The sequence below is a fragment of the Drosophila kikkawai genome, chromosome 2R, assembly GCF_030179895.1.
Source record: "Drosophila kikkawai strain 14028-0561.14 chromosome 2R, DkikHiC1v2, whole genome shotgun sequence".
Lineage (NCBI taxonomy): Eukaryota > Metazoa > Arthropoda > Insecta > Diptera > Drosophilidae > Drosophila > Drosophila kikkawai.
Window position 1 is genome coordinate 11,731,731 of NC_091729.1, and position 15,157 is coordinate 11,746,887.

At 42.1% G+C, this 15,157-nt stretch overlaps 2 protein-coding genes across 5 annotated transcripts; one reads left to right on the forward strand and one right to left on the reverse strand.

Annotated features, from left to right (window-relative positions):
- Positions 1 to 254: 254 nt before the first annotated feature.
- On the reverse strand, positions 255 to 11,404 carry kermit (PDZ domain-containing protein GIPC-like protein kermit). Of its 3 annotated transcripts, none has more exons than XM_017171804.3 (2): positions 10,892 to 11,404; positions 255 to 1,784 (listed from the first exon to the last, which is right to left on the reverse strand). In XM_017171804.3, exon 2 carries the CDS (start codon positions 1,677 to 1,679, stop codon positions 669 to 671), a length of 1,011 nt encoding a protein of 336 aa, XP_017027293.1. In that variant the 5' UTR covers positions 1,680 to 1,784; positions 10,892 to 11,404; the 3' UTR covers positions 255 to 668. The 3 variants fall into 3 exon arrangements, with proteins under 3 accessions (XP_017027293.1, XP_017027294.1, XP_017027295.1); XM_017171805.3 differs by lacking the exon at positions 10,892 to 11,404 and adding an exon at positions 2,752 to 2,910; XM_017171806.3 differs by lacking the exon at positions 10,892 to 11,404 and adding an exon at positions 2,336 to 2,353.
- Positions 11,405 to 11,936: 532 nt separating this feature from the next.
- On the forward strand, positions 11,937 to 14,955 carry Gnptab (N-acetylglucosamine-1-phosphate transferase subunits alpha and beta). Of its 2 annotated transcripts, XM_017172309.2 has the most exons (4): positions 11,937 to 12,127; positions 12,187 to 13,610; positions 13,672 to 13,764; positions 13,823 to 13,965. In XM_017172309.2, the coding sequence occupies exons 1-4, from the start codon at positions 12,037 to 12,039 to the stop codon at positions 13,829 to 13,831; spliced, it is 1,617 nt and encodes a 538-aa protein (XP_017027798.1). In that variant the 5' UTR covers positions 11,937 to 12,036; the 3' UTR covers positions 13,832 to 13,965. The 2 variants fall into 2 exon arrangements, with proteins under 2 accessions (XP_017027798.1, XP_017027796.1); XM_017172307.3 differs by having other exon boundaries at positions 13,672 to 14,955.
- Positions 14,956 to 15,157: the final 202 nt, after the last annotated feature.

Below are 15,157 nucleotides of genomic sequence, written 5' to 3' on the forward strand. Positions count from 1 at the left end.
CTGAGTTTTCAATAATGAAATACAATATAAAAGCTAAACTTTTGTAAGAACAAAGACTAACGGAGAGTAGAACTTGACAAGATCGACTCGTCTGGTGATACTGATATAACAATAGTATTTTTACAGTACTTCACTGCATTGCAAACCTTTGATAAAAGTTATAATACCCTTATGTCATCAGGGTAACCTCTAAGCAAATAAACAAACTTACCAAGATAACAAAATAATACAAAATAAAAACAAATTCGCTTAAATCATATTCGATTTAAATAATTTAAATGTATTTGTATTGTTTAAATGATAATAAAACTAAAGAAATACAGTTATACGTATGTACATCGAACAAATTGTACCAAAATATATATAGTATGGATGCCTCATCATCATCAGCGCTTCCCCCTCTATCTCCATCTGAACAAATATAATAATAAATAGATTACCGTGCGGGCAATATACGAACAACTAAATAATTGGCAAAGGCAGGCGACATAGGCTCGAATATGGGTAACATGATAGCACGATGTGTGATAGATATAACTAGGCTCTAAAACAAGTAGACAATTACTAAGAAACAGTCCACATTTCTGGGCGCTTTATTGGTCCCCAATAGACAGGCTAAGTGAAGTATCCGAGTCCGGAATTCTGGGCAAAGACGGGATGGTCGCCGGTTACTTGGGGGTGATCGTGGACTTGCGCCGGGCATCCGTTATGGCACCCCACAGCTCGATGATAAAGTCATCCGTGAAGCCAAAGGACTCTAGGTCCGAGTTGTCGATGGCCTCGGCAAAGTCCATTGAGTTGGACTTTTGGTCTCCCAGGTCCCAGATCTGCGACGCCAGTTCCGTGTCGTTGATGCCCATGAAGGACTCCAGCAGGTTGTTGATGGCCTCTATCCCGGCCACGGTCGCCTCGTCGAACTGCGGTTCGATCTGGGCATTGCCGTTGGCCTTGAACCGTAGCGTCTCCTTGCCACTCCCGTAGTTGCGACCTCCGGGCATTCCGCTGCCGGATGCCCTAGACCCGCTACGCGGTCCAATGCCCTGGAATCCGCTCCGCACTGGCTCCACCAGACGCAGGGTGAAGGTTTCGCCGGTGGGTATGTCCTTGAGCATGCGCGCCACCTCAAAGTGTCGCTTACCCACCATGTTCTGGCCATTGAGTTTCTCGATGTGGTCTCCAACACAGATGTGCTCAATGCGATCGATGATCGAGTCCTCCTTGATCCGCTTGATGAAGGCGTAGCCGGCCCCATTGTCCGTGATTGTCAGGCCGAGAGCGTCCTGTGACTTCACGATCTCGATCTCCTTGGGCCGACCCTTGCGGTGGGCGAAGATGAAGTCGTCCAGGCCGATCTGGCCGCCCAGGAGGCGCGCCATGTCCACCTTGTGCGAGTTGAGGGTGCAGAAGAGAATGTCCTTCTCGGAGATGTCGAAGCACTCGGCAATCTTCTGGTACAGCTCGCGCACGCTGGAGAAGTCATGGATGAGGCCAGTGGGACTGCCATGGGCCAGCTGGCAGTGGAATACCAGCGGTGGCTTCGACTTGTCCGTAACATTGTTGTTATTAATATTGCTCATTTGGTTACCCTGCGAGGATCCGGAGTTCATGCGGGCGCCCAACTGGGGAGCACCGTCCGCCATGGTGCCCTGTTTGGGAGACTTCCTCGTGAAGAGCGGCATGTTGAGATGGCAGCGTGCTTAATCCTTTCGTGGCAGAGCAGACGCTCGATAGTTGTGGAACATGAAGGGATGGCCTGTTACCTTGCTCTTGATCCTGATCCTGATCTGTGTGCGTAGAAAAAATGGGTTGCTCTTGCGATTAGGCGGCAAAACACGTAGTTAGGCGTTGCGTTTAGTAATGAGGTTGCAGAGTTGTTTGGTTTTGGTTAGTGAGTGTGAGTTAGTTAGTGGCAATTAATCATCAGGGAGTGTTGTTGTGTCGTGTGCATGGAGTTAACACTGTAAAGTACAACCCACAACCATTCTACGGGTTTATCTAATCGTTTTCTGTTCGCGTTCAAATCGGTCGTAAATTTCCAACAGGAAGGGGAAATACCAAGGCCAAATTCAGCTGAATCCGATGAATCAGAGATCGATCTAACCAGATTCGGCTTTGGATTAAGGCACAAGAATCGAGGCACGATCTCGTCCACACACTGATTACACCTTATCACCGGTCTTTGTTTTATTTTAAGACACCCGCACTTGGCTCTTTGAGGTTAGGTTCTAACCTTTGTTGATAGTTTTTACTAATATCTTAGTTATAGTACAGTTAAGACCTCTCACTACTATACCAAATACTTAATTTTTAGTTTGGCGAATCGATCGATTATTACCCCTCTAATTAAGCAAGCAGAATATCGAGGAACCGCGGAAAAACACATTTAATTCCAACCAAATTTTGTCACACTGAGCTGGCTGCTTTTCACTACTTTTCCCCGGGTTTCTGCTGCTGCTACTGGCGATAAGATTGACTTTCCGCCTGATAAGACAACCGCCGCGCAAGATAAGAGCTCCCTCGGCAAAAGATACGGGCGGAGGGTTCGCGATACAGCGCAGTTTCCGCTCCCCTTTACGAGCGTGCGTCCGGAGTAGTCCGTCAAAGTGAACTGAAGCCATCGGCCGAAGGTGGCCAATCGATGGCCTGGCTGTTGGTTGTTTTCCCCCCCTGAATGCCTGCACTTCCGCTGAAGAGCAACGCCGGAGTTCGTGAACCTCTGTGGCGACTGTTTTCCCCGCTAATTGTACATACTTGAAGGGAATGACGGTGGCCCTGGTACTTGAACGGAATCTGATGCATTTACAGAATACAATTTTGAATTTCTAAAGCAAAGACTATTTTTGAATAGGGCCCTGGCGCCCAGAAAGATGTTTAGCTACAGGCTTCCTTAGGTTCTAGAAAACTATAAACCCACTAACTAGAATTCTGTAATCTTTTATTTAAACATTGAGAGTAGCTTTGCTATACAGCCTTGAATTGTGAGTTGGAAAATAACTCTCTTTTTAATTTTACATTCCATATTCTTAAATATTACCTCCATATAATATCTCTTCAAGCTAATCTATTCTAAATTTAATCATAACTTCATTGATTTCGCTTAGAGTACATTTTCATAAAGATCCCCATATCTAGTCCATTTATAAACATTTCCAGCTTGATGAATTTAAAAGGGAATCTTAAGATATCGTGTTCAGTTGTCATTAATTTGGAAAGAGGGGCGTGTTTTTCATCTGCCGCTTTTTCAGTCAGCAGACCTGACCATAACTGGTTCTGGCAGCTTTAATTGAAAACAAGTTACATCCAAATCGAAGCAAACAACATGAGACGAGCCCCTTCATTCGCATGTATGTATGTATGTCCATTACCAGCCATACATATTTATATAGTATAGTCTGTGGCTTCTATAATGTAATATATTCAGAGTGTCAGAACAGGCAAAACAACGCGAGTGGATAGATAATGCCGCTAGTCACATCAAGGTCGAAATAGTTGAGAGCGCGTGAGTCGCTCGCGCCTTAACCGACCAAGAATAGTCGTTTATATGCGAAAAATACATATGTATATGTGCAAACCTATAGCTTGACATACATCGGCAGATACTACGAGTATATAAGCGAACTACGCAGTTTAGGTGGAGCATAGAAATTAATGCGCCCCCCCCCCCCCCCCCAAAGGCGGAAGCCGGCTGAGGGCAGGCCCCCCTCACGAAACCGGCGCGAGCAATGATCTTGCCTTGCCGGTGATCCAACCGGCAGAGCAGAGAGTCAAAATGAGCCAAAAAAAAAAAGCGCCAACATTGTGGCCAACTGGTGTCGTAAATTATGAGAGATCCCCAGGGTCATTAGTTGCAGAGCAGAGGTGTTGTCACCTCAGCTTTTTTTCCGTTCAATGATCTTCTTTTTGTGCAAATATTTGATGGATAGGAAAACTTTAATCGTAGAGTTTAATTGCAGTTTTATAAATATTAAACATCATTTTAATATGCTAAGTTAATTGTTGTAAACTTTACAAAGGCAGTGGCGGATCCACGGGGGGGGGGGGGGGGGAATTAGGGAAATTTCCCCCCCCCTTGGAACCTAAAAATGTTACTATCTGGCATGATTATCCTATATAATACTGTACAACTGGCACTATTGAGTATGAAAACACTCAACGCATGGTGACTTTTCATTTAAATCCGTTTATCTCGCCAAAAACGCCTCAACTTGACTGTCCAATAGAATAATTTTCTGTCAATAAGTTCAATTTCCCCCCCCCCAAGAATCGTCTCTGGATCCGCCACTGACAAAGGTGGAGAAAATTCAAACAATTAACAAAACGTGGATTATGGAGAAAACAATTAAGTTTTCGTTTTAACAGCTTTTTGTTAAAATGGGTAGCTAGTCTGTATTTATTTTAAAGTTTTTACTTAACGAATTCCCAAATGAGCAGACGTTTCACAATTTATAGCAAATGCCATTAAAAAAGTTGTTAATGGAAAGAAAGCCATGGGTAAGTCATTGAAAAGTAAAAGTCATAAGTTTAGATACATATTTTCTAGATTTTATATTTTGGTTATTTAGCTTTTCTTATGATGAATAACACGATATTCGATCAGAGAGAGAGATCATAAATATATAGATATGATCTGCTAGAGCTGTTTGTCCGATCTCTAATTGCTGCTTGGATAAGACGTAAACAAATTCGCTTCCGCGTTGCCCGCTGGTGGGTGCTCTGTTGATTCTATTCGTATTTTTTTGTTTTTATTCCCCAACTTGTTTACTTGGCTGCCATTGGTCGCCATCGGTGGGCTCGACGCTGAGAGCATTGTGGATGTGGGAGATGGATATGTAAAAGAGCTTTAATTTGCTGTAAACAACAGGCAACAACAACTGCACATGGCCATTGTCGAATTACAGAATGTGCACTTAAAAATAACAACTAAGCTTGCGATAGCAAAGTGTAAACAACAATACGTGCGACGTTAATTTGTTTACCCCAAGGGATCGGGCATAGATATCTAATAGTGCAATGGCTGCGTTTCCAAAAGTACTCAATCTTCGATCGAGAATATTATCAAAGCACAAAGTTTTGGGGTATTTAATTACTCCTCTTGTAAGTTTGTTTAATAATTGTGCGCTGGCTTTTAATTACTCCATTGGGGTTATGCCGGCGTTTACAGTCTCTGTGCCTAATTAATGAGTTGTTTTTCACTCAATGGACTTACAGAAAAAAACAAAGCAATATAGAGTCACACATGTGTACGTGCCCAAAGCACACCGCACAGACCAACACAAAATCGACACGCGCATGGGGAATTGGATAGCGCCGCTATATTGGGGTCGCCAAGTTCTTAACTTGCATACCCCTCCTCACAGGGGGTATTTGGGTTTTGTATCAATCAACAACAAGTTGAAATGATTTACATTTTTGAAATTATTTTAAAAATTTGTATAGAGGTTTTTCCTTTTAAGAACTTTAATATTTTCCATAAATATGTTAGTCGCAAAGTAATATAAGTTTGATGTTTTTAAAGATATTTAAATCAAACTTGATATATTAAAGTCAAGTTTCAGATTACTATATAATTTTAAAAGAATACTAACTATCGTTTAAAATACATTTATAAATCTTTTCAAAAGGGTAAGGAATATTATGTTTCTGCGATTTGTTACACCCTTGGTGAAAATATACAGGTATACTTAACTAGACTGTATATATTTATATTTTGTATGTCCATTTTCTACATGTAATTATCTTTAGTTATTAGGGTTCCAAGCGGAAATAAGTTTGACAATTTGAAAATGTGATGGTAGGTAGAGTATTCAATCTTTGCTTACCCACAATATATTTTTTCTTTTATTCTTTTACTTTTTTTCTATAGCCACATGTGATAGTAAGTAACAAATCAAGGTTACTAAATTTTCCATTACGCTTTTATTCGCATTGCAACTATCAACTATCGCAATTTCCCTGCTGCAATCTGCGTTGCTTTCCGATTATTCCAATCGTTGATCTTATGAAACTCAGAATTGCGTAGGTTGTCAAACACATTGACTCTGTGTTTTTTGCTTGCGCAAGTTTGTTTACAACATTTACGACCATATTGTTTATACTTAACGATAGTTAATGACTTTCCGAGGCAGGGCTAATTAGTTGTGGGACGAAGAGCAAGGTAACAGGTGAGGTGATCCGTCAATTTAAATACATTATTCATTTGCACTTTGTTTTGCTTTCGCTCGATAATATCAGGTATCACCAAGTGCCTGTGGGTTCAACTAACATCCCCAAAAGTTCTGATTCGAATTGCTGGGAAACCTTGGAAACCCAAAGGTTGCTATTGTTTTTCAAACACACGTTTCTAATATCAACAAAGCCACGCGAAGCCAATGCCAAAAACAAAACTAGAGGGACCCAAGAAGAGGTGCAAATTAAAGAGAGCATTTAAGAGAACTAGATTATGCTTTAAGAGAAGCGGGTAAGCTTGCTGGAAAGCTCGGAAAAAGCTTAGGAAACAGGTTCTTCGCTCCCTAGAAGAGAGTGCCAGAGAGAGGATCTCGCTTTTCGTTGACTAGGTCAATTTTTTCGACCGAATGCTAAAATCACCGGTAAATGGGGAGACTCCAGCGAATTCCGCCTGATCTTTGGCTAACGGTGAAACTTAATTCGAAAAGTCAACAAAAATTTGTTTCTGGGCAAAAGGCACGGCGACAAGCTGAAAACTAAGTTGGCGGCGCAGCTAATGGAAACGTGAATATGGTACACAGAAGAAAATAAGATTAGAATTATAATTATATTTGAAAAAATATATATCCCGAATATCCTTGTTACTAAGTGAATAATTTCTTTGTCTGAGAAACCATTGAGTAATTCTATAATTTCTAATATGTATTTTGGAATTTAAAAACAAATATTTCTTCCCCTATTTTCTATAATTTCTATTTTAATTTTAATTAATCTATAACTTAGATAAATAAATACAAATATGCATAAATCTGTACGTTTTTTAGGCATCTATAAGTTATAGAACCTTGACGTCTCTCCTGTTGAGCTTACTTTAATATTCAAAACTCATTATATATGTACATTCAACTAGATATTTTTGGCTAGTCCACCGAGAGACCTATTTTACCCAATTTATTATCATCTCCATAGATATTTTATTCTCTGTGCAGTGACTGCTAATGCATAAACAAACAGAGATGGCGAGCGCTTATTTTCATTTACCCACAAACAGAAGTATCAGTTGTCACGGGGAAGCGTATTGCAAAAACAAACAAATATCAATTTGTCTACTCGGAGAATACGTACGTAGTTTCCCCCGATGATTCAGTTCAGGTCTCAAGTGCTTCAAATGTCAAGCTGCTTGAGATAATACGTATTATTTTATGCAGCGCTTTTTGCCTCATTTTCCTATCACGTTTTTCTGTGGTTCCCTGTTACTTTTCACTACATTATTCATAATTTGCTGACATTTTGCATTTGTTATGGACGCTTTTTGGCCTGCTTTTTTGTATACCCACTTCGGGGGTCCCTATATAAAGTCGTTGCTCTGCGATCAGGTGCATTGAACTCACAGTACGTGGAGGAAATGCGCAACCCTGGCCGGAAAATATATCGTATCGAATGGCCCTTTATGGAGCATACGATAGGAAGCACTAATGTGGAGCACTCACAACACCGCGAGCCACCGACATTAGGGTCTAGTTAGCATAATATAATGCACAACACACCAACCACACCGGAGGGGCGGCACACACCGAAATAACAATGAACACACGCAAAGCCAAACACACTCATCGCTCGCTCTCGTCTAGAAATGGGGAAAGGAAAACATCGGGGGCAGTTTTCCAAAAACATTTAACCGTTTCACCTCGCTGAACCCCGAGCACGAAAAAGCAAATTAAGCAAACGAATTAAAGCCGAAACCCCGTGGCAAAGTTTGTTTTGGGCCAAGTTTACGCAGTCCCGTAAAATAAACCCAGATCTGAATTTTATCTCTGTCTGTAACATTTCACTGAAAATGGTAATTTGAAGGTTGTATAGTTTTTCTTTATTTTTTTTAGTGTCTATTTCACCAGTTTACAAATTAATGATGGGATCTGAAGGGGAAATTACCAGAAACTTCAGCAAAATAACTGAGAGGTAAAACAAGATTAGATATAAGTGAAAATATAATGAAAGGCTTTATAAAAACGTTAAAATGTATCAATATAAACCTAAATATCAAATGCAAGCACGAATTTAGCGACAAACAAAGCGATATTACTCTAATTTTTGATATAATAGAACCCACTTAGGTGGGTTACATCAGCTGACAACACTTAGAGTTATCAAAAAGTCTATTAAATCTAGAAATACTTATATCTTGATCATAATATTCTTGCTTTCAACCAATCTTTTGTATCATAGAAATGAGCAATTAGATGGCTTCGTTCCGTCTTTCGCCATTCCGCATATTAAAGACATGAAACTGCTAGGGAAATCGAGATAATTAAGTCAGAAAATGAGAGCATTATGTAAATGCAGATTCATCTGCGCCAATTCCAAGTACTTCACCGCATACTGATTGGAAAAACGTTAGTGCAATGATAGTGCACATCGTGTGCTATGCCTATGAGTGCGCATAAAAAGCGCAAAGTGCGGCCATAAAAAAGCACAGTTAAACTGATTGGCGACTCACTGTTGGCATGACGGATAAATGGCCTGGCAACCCTACTGCCGAGATCTGCGCGTTCAACAATGGAGCTGATTCTTCTGCCTTCCCCCCTGGATTCCCCATCCGCTCCAGCTTTTCATAAAGCGCCCCGGCGTATTGAAATGTCACGCAAGCAATTTACATAAATGGAGTTGCTTCCGCTTGGAGAGGAGAGAGTGGAGAGCGCAGAACAATGCACTACATCCATGGAGAAAAGTATCTGCGTATCTGTATCTCTATCCGTATCTGAGTCTCTGAGCGGTGCACACGTACGAAAACAACTGTTAGCAAGTGGCGAATGGCCGACCAAAAGGCACCAGCCGATAGCCGACTGAGCGGAAGCAGACGAAGGAATCGAATCGATCAAACAATTTCCGAGCTCGTCTGCCGAAATTACACAGAGAGAAAAGTATGTTAATGTTCAAAAGGAAATGTAAAAGCAAAAGAAAAAGATTTTTTATACACTTATGATTTCAATATAAATCGTTTAAAATATAATGTTTTTAAACAAGTAGATCTTTTTTGTTCTTTTTTACATACAAATTCTACCACATCATAGTTGTTTTCAAAATCTTTAACTAATTTCGGAATTTTTCCCTCCGTGTATAAGCTTTTAGTTTGTAGCATCTTCGTGGATTTCCCACTGACCAACTTCACGGTTAGTTAACACCTTAATTTGCCTACAAATTGCTCAAGTTTTGAATTTCTTTGGTCATGGTTGCGTCTCTATTGCTTCCCCCTTTTTCGGGGGCAAGCTGAGAATTTAGTTGGCCAGAGATAAACGGGAAACTTAAAAAAAGGAAAACTTAAAAACGGAAAAACTCAGTGCGTAGACAGAGACGCACGTGCTGGCCGCATTAACACCGTAGTTTTGTAAGAGGGAAAACGGAGGCGATGATGAAGAGTGGTAATAATTACTTCGATGTGCGTGCTGGCTGCGAAAATGAAAAGGTGCTTTTATTATCATCGCCATTACTGCGAAAAATTTTGTAATGTTTATGTTGGAAACTCAGTTCGGCCGTGAAATTTTTCCGGCGAAAAGGAAAGGCGTGTGCTTTTGCACCCCGAAAATCAAGCCTAAAGCTCAGTAAATAGTTTTTGCGACGACGCAAAGGAGCCGGCACCCCGTAAAATCGGAGACCTAACCTCAACACGTCGACGAACAACGAGGAAAATGAAATGAAAATGAAAATGGCAGACGGCTTGGGGCAGGCAATGGCCATTAAAACATGGTCTGTGTTTTATTTTCTCGGGGTGGGTTTTTCGGTGTATGAAATCATTTCCGCTTACGCTTTTCCCTCTGACATAAGTGGGTGTGGTGCCCGAACGGAACACTTGTCGTGTCATGAAATTAATAATTAACCCGACCAGAAGCAGCCGCAGCTGCCAAAAATCAATATAATCGCGACTGTCGGGCGACCTATCGAGTTTATTATTGTTTACTTGGCAATAGCACACGTTTAACCCCCTGACAACATCATATTTTGTCTGATTTCAATTTAAAATAAAGTCGTCCTGCCAAATTATCAATGTAATCGTTGGACTACACCCATTTATCGATTTAGTTTTAATAATTTTGGTGGGTTTTGAGTATCATTGTGTTTATTTCTAGCAAAAAACGTGGACTTCCTGCAGAAATACACCCTGATTACAGCTTATCGAATCCGTTCTTAGTGATTAAAGGCTTTTTAACACCGATGACTAAGAACCTTGTCTATTTCTAATTAAACTTACTTAGAATGCCTATCTACAATCGATAATTTCGTTGCTTTTATTGAATCCTTCTTCTTGCCAGATTTCTTGCCTGTTGCCAGGCGCCATGTCTGCGTCCTTTATATCCAGCAATTTTCACCCCCCTCAAAAAACCACGATGACTAAGAACGATTTCGCTTTTTTCTTGCGCTCGCCAATGCATAGTTAAATAGAAAATATGGGAAAACGCGTGCCGACACCTTTCACTTTATTTGTTGTTGATATCTGTGTTAGGCAAATGAATGGGGGGATAATGATAATGACTGAATGAATGCCAAAGATGCTCCGCGATGCTCTTGCGGCAACACACAATAACCCGAAAGATAAAGACCATGTAGATATGTATAGCAGACACCACACCACCAAGCACCAAAGGGAGACGGAAGATAGCCGAGACCAGAGATCAGATCGAACATACACACACAAATAAATATAACATTGAAAGTTGGCAGGCGTACGCACCTGTTTTTCGGCAAAGCTGCTGCTGATGCTGCACTTGCATATATCAATTTGCACTTTAATTGCACGGCCCGGTTTAAGGTTTCCAGTTGACTTTGAGGAGGAAAGCGCCGCTAATGAGCGAGGAAAGCGGACTTTTTCGTACCGGACCAGTTGCAGTGGTTGTTGTTGATTTTGTTGTTGTCGTCGCCTCACACACTCGAAACAATTTGTTCTTCTTTTTTTCCCCCAACAACACGTTATTGAATCTTTTCACAGTGAACTAACTGGTTTTCAGTGCTCCGCTCGCCAAATACACACACATTAACCACTTTCCAGGGTTCTCTTTCCTTCTTTCTTTTTATTGCCACTAATATTTTCGGCGATTTTATTTCCAGGTTTAAGCGCCTTGGCTCTTCGAATTGAATTCGGGCTTTGCGCCAGGCCGTCGTAGCACAATTTACTAATTAAGCTAGGCGTGTTTTAAACTAACCCCCGCGTGATTTTCGCCGATTTCCACTCGGGGCTGCGCTTCGCTCGGAAAAAAAATCGGACCTCGTCACTGGAGAAATGGAAAACAACTACAACGATTTAAGCGGGGCACCCAGCTGATTTTGTGTTAGAGGTGGAACACCAGCGATAGTTATAACGATACTATCGAAGTTGTTGGGCGATATTTTTGAGCAGTTTGTGTGGAAAATATCTGCTAAATATCGCGATACATCGCCGATATTTTCAGTAATTCCGTCATATTGGTTGCGTTCAGCAGAACAACACTGACCACTGATGGATTTCTTCATTTCAGGCATCATGATAAGCAAAAAGTTCGCTACCCTTTCGCGATACTCTGAATATTCCCTTCGGAAATGGTTATAACGATACTATCGAATATGTTAGCCGATATTTTCAACTGAAAACCAAACTGCTGAAAATATCGGCTAAATATCGCGATACTTTGACGTCAAAAGAATACCCTGAACGTAAAATGAGAAAAGGTGCTACAGTGCAACTTAATGTGACCAGTTCTAAGAACGAAGAAATCCTTCGTTTTTGCGAACACTTTTAGACTTTAGAAGCAGATGTCCAGGCGGGCACACTTTCCGAAAGTAATAACAATATAAACAAAATTCGAAAAAATTAAATTAAATGTGCCAGTTAGGGCGCTGAAAATGCGGTTGCGCCGCCGCTGGCCGCGAAGGATGAGGCGCGCCATCGAGCAGTTGAGAATGCAGTCACGGAGGAAGCTGCGGATTCTAATTGGTAGGATTTTCCTAAACTCATTCCCATAACAATTAATTTATATGTTTATCAATTTCCAGGGGCAGTAGGACTCTTTCTGGCAATTTGGTTGGCTGGTGCTTACCTTTTCACATCAGAAAGTGACAAAACCGGCGACTTTGGCAGCTCCTGCAGTCCCATAGATGCGGTGTACACCTGGGTTAATGGCTCCGATCCGAACTTTATTGAGGCCATCCGGCGATTTGATCCCAAGTATGACCCCTCGCGGTTCGACGACAAAAACGAGCTGCGCTATTCACTGAGATCGCTTGAGAAGCACGCCAACTGGATCAGGCACGTCTACATAGTCACCAATGGCCAGATTCCCAACTGGCTTGATCTCAGCTACGAGAGAGTCACAGTGGTGCCGCACGAGTTGCTGGCGCCCGATCCCTCACAGCTTCCCACGTTCTCCAGCTCGGCCATCGAGACCTTTCTGCACCGCATACCTAGGCTGTCGAAGAGGTTCCTTTACCTCAATGACGACATTTTCCTGGGGGCTCCGCTATATCCGGAGGATCTGTACACAGAGGCGGAGGGAGTGCGCGTATACCAGGCCTGGATGGTGCCCGACTGTGCCCTGGACTGCCCCTGGACGTACATAGGGGACGGAGCCTGCGATCGGCACTGCAACATCGACGCCTGCCAGTTTGATGGAGGAGATTGCAGCGAAACGGGGCCAGCGGATGGCTCCCACATCCTTCCCCAAAGCCAGGAGACGCACGAGTTGGGCGCAGCAGCTGCAGTGCCCCCGACTCCGGTTCACCGGTTTCCTCACATGGGATTGCAAAAGCTGTTTAAGAAGAGCTCTGCTAACTTCAAGGATGTGATGCGCCACCGTAATGTGTCAACGCTGCTCGAGCTTCGGCGCATAGTTGAGCGCTTCAACAAGGACAAGCTAATGTCTCTTAATCCCGAGATGGAGGCGAGCAGCACAGGGCCGCCGACCACGCAACGTCATGTCCTGCACAAGGAAGACTTTAAATCCTCCACAGACATTTACTCACACTCATTGATTTCCACGAATATGCTGCTAAACAAAGCCTATGGATTCAAGGCTCGTTATGTCCTGGCCCACGTGGGATTTCTGCTCGAAGGGGAAATTGTGGAGGCCATGCAGCAACGCTTCAGGCAGCAGGTCCTGGACACTGCCCTGCAGCGCTTCAGGGCGCCCACGGATCTGCAATATGCCTTTGCCTATTACTCCTTTTTGATGAGTGAAACTCGGGTCTTGGGCGTGGAAGAGATTTTCGATGAGTTCGACACTGATGGTTCTGGGACGTGGTCGGACCGAGAGGTGCGCACCTTCCTTACCCGCATTTATCCGCCGCCTCTAGACTGGTCAGCCATGCGTTACTTCGAAGAGGTTATCCAGAATTGCACCAGGAATCAGGGTGAGGACTTAAGAGTAGACGTAGTGGAGCACTCCACGTTGGTCTATGAGCGATATGAGGATTCAAATTTGGTAAGTAAACTTGAGATACTTCTCACCGAATATTAATTTTGAATTTTTTTGCCCTTTTCAGCCCACCATAACGCGGGCCTTGGTAGTGCGTTGCCCCCTTTTAGCGGAAGCCTTGACTGCCAACTTTGGAGTGCGTCCCAAGTACCACTTTCATGTGAGTCCCAAGCGCACCTCCCACAGCAACTTTATGATGCTGACCTCGAACATCACAGAGGTGGTAGAGTCCCTAGACCGACTGCGTCGTAATCCGCGCAAGTTCAACTGCATCAACGATAACCTGGACGCGAATAGAAGCGAGGACAACGAGATTGTGCGCCATCTGCTCGAGGACTTTTACCTGTCGTTCTTTCCGCGGCGCAGCAAGTTCGAACTGCCGCCACAGTTCCGAAATCGCTATGCATCCTGGCGGGATTACCAGCGCTGGAAGCGAAGGAAGCGGGCCGTATTGGTTGTGGGCTATCTGGTTAGTGTGCTCTTGGTGATCTTCCTGTTGCGCTTTATGTGCCAGCACAAGGCCAAGTTTGTGAGGCGCTGTGTGCAGCGTTTGTAGTCTGTCTCTCTTCTGCAATGTTGTGATAAGTTGTGAAAATTTGTGTATATTGGCCATTTTTCTGCAAGCGTACATAGTCAAATCTAGTTGTAGGCCATGTCTAAGGCTATTTTTCTAGTTCTTTAGATGCATGTTAGAGGCTAGTCCTAAGCTTAGCAAATAAGAGTAAATGTGTAGTGAATTCGTAGGAGATTATTGTGTTCTTTAAAAACTGTGTGCATTACTTACAAATCTCATATATTAATGTATCAGGGTCTCTGGATACCAAATGCAAATCAAAAATGATATCAGCTTTAGAAAGAGTTTTTTGAAGAGTCTTCATCGTGATCTGTGGGTCTTATTTTAATAATATTTGTGCTAGAATATATATTTGAATTCAAATTAATATACAATATGCAGTATATATATATAGGGGAATCCATTATTCATGGTTCATTCTTTAATTTTTTTATAACAGCAACAAATGTGTAAAAATGTCCTTCTTTATGAAAAATATTCTCTAACAAAAGTCAAAAAGTTGAGGGAATTCATCCAAGAAAGTAAGCTAAAATCCAAGAGAAAAAAAACCGAAATGTGTGGCAATATTTCTTTAATATTATTATATCATTATATATAGCTATACCTTTACTTTTAGAATCTTCTTAGTTTATTTTTTTAAGACTTTTCAAACTAGTTTAAAAACCAAAGCAAATAAATAAGTTTCTGTATCCCAAAACCTGAAATCCCTTATATAGAACTAAAAAAGTTCCCACTTTAGTTATTTCTCTAAACAAAATATACAATTTCTATTCATTATTGCTGCTCTCCTTATTAAATTAGTTTTTTTTTATGTTTATTGGTTGGCTGTTGGCCAAAACTACAGATTGCTGGCAGCACTTAGAGCATCAGTTCCGGATCCCCTGGTGCGGCGTCGATGATTGCCGCAAAATCTGACCGCCTGCTGAGCGGTGGGCGTTGCCGAACAATTCACAAGGACTCTCTAACTACGTCATCACAT

What these genes read in the sequence shown, in the direction of transcription:
- kermit (XM_017171804.3), bottom strand. Translation starts at nt 1,679, where the DNA reads ATGCCGCTCTTCACGAGGAAGTCTCCCAAACAGGGCACCATGGCGGAC.
- Gnptab (XM_017172307.3), top strand. Translation starts at nt 12,037, where the DNA reads ATGCGGTTGCGCCGCCGCTGGCCGCGAAGGATGAGGCGCGCCATCGAG. An exon ending in GAAGCTGCGGATTCTAATTG is followed by an intron (nt 12,128 to 12,186) that starts GTAGGATTTTCC and finishes ATCAATTTCCAG; the next exon opens with GGGCAGTAGGACTCTTTCTG. An exon ending in GATATGAGGATTCAAATTTG is followed by an intron (nt 13,611 to 13,671) that starts GTAAGTAAACTT and finishes TGCCCTTTTCAG; the next exon opens with CCCACCATAACGCGGGCCTT.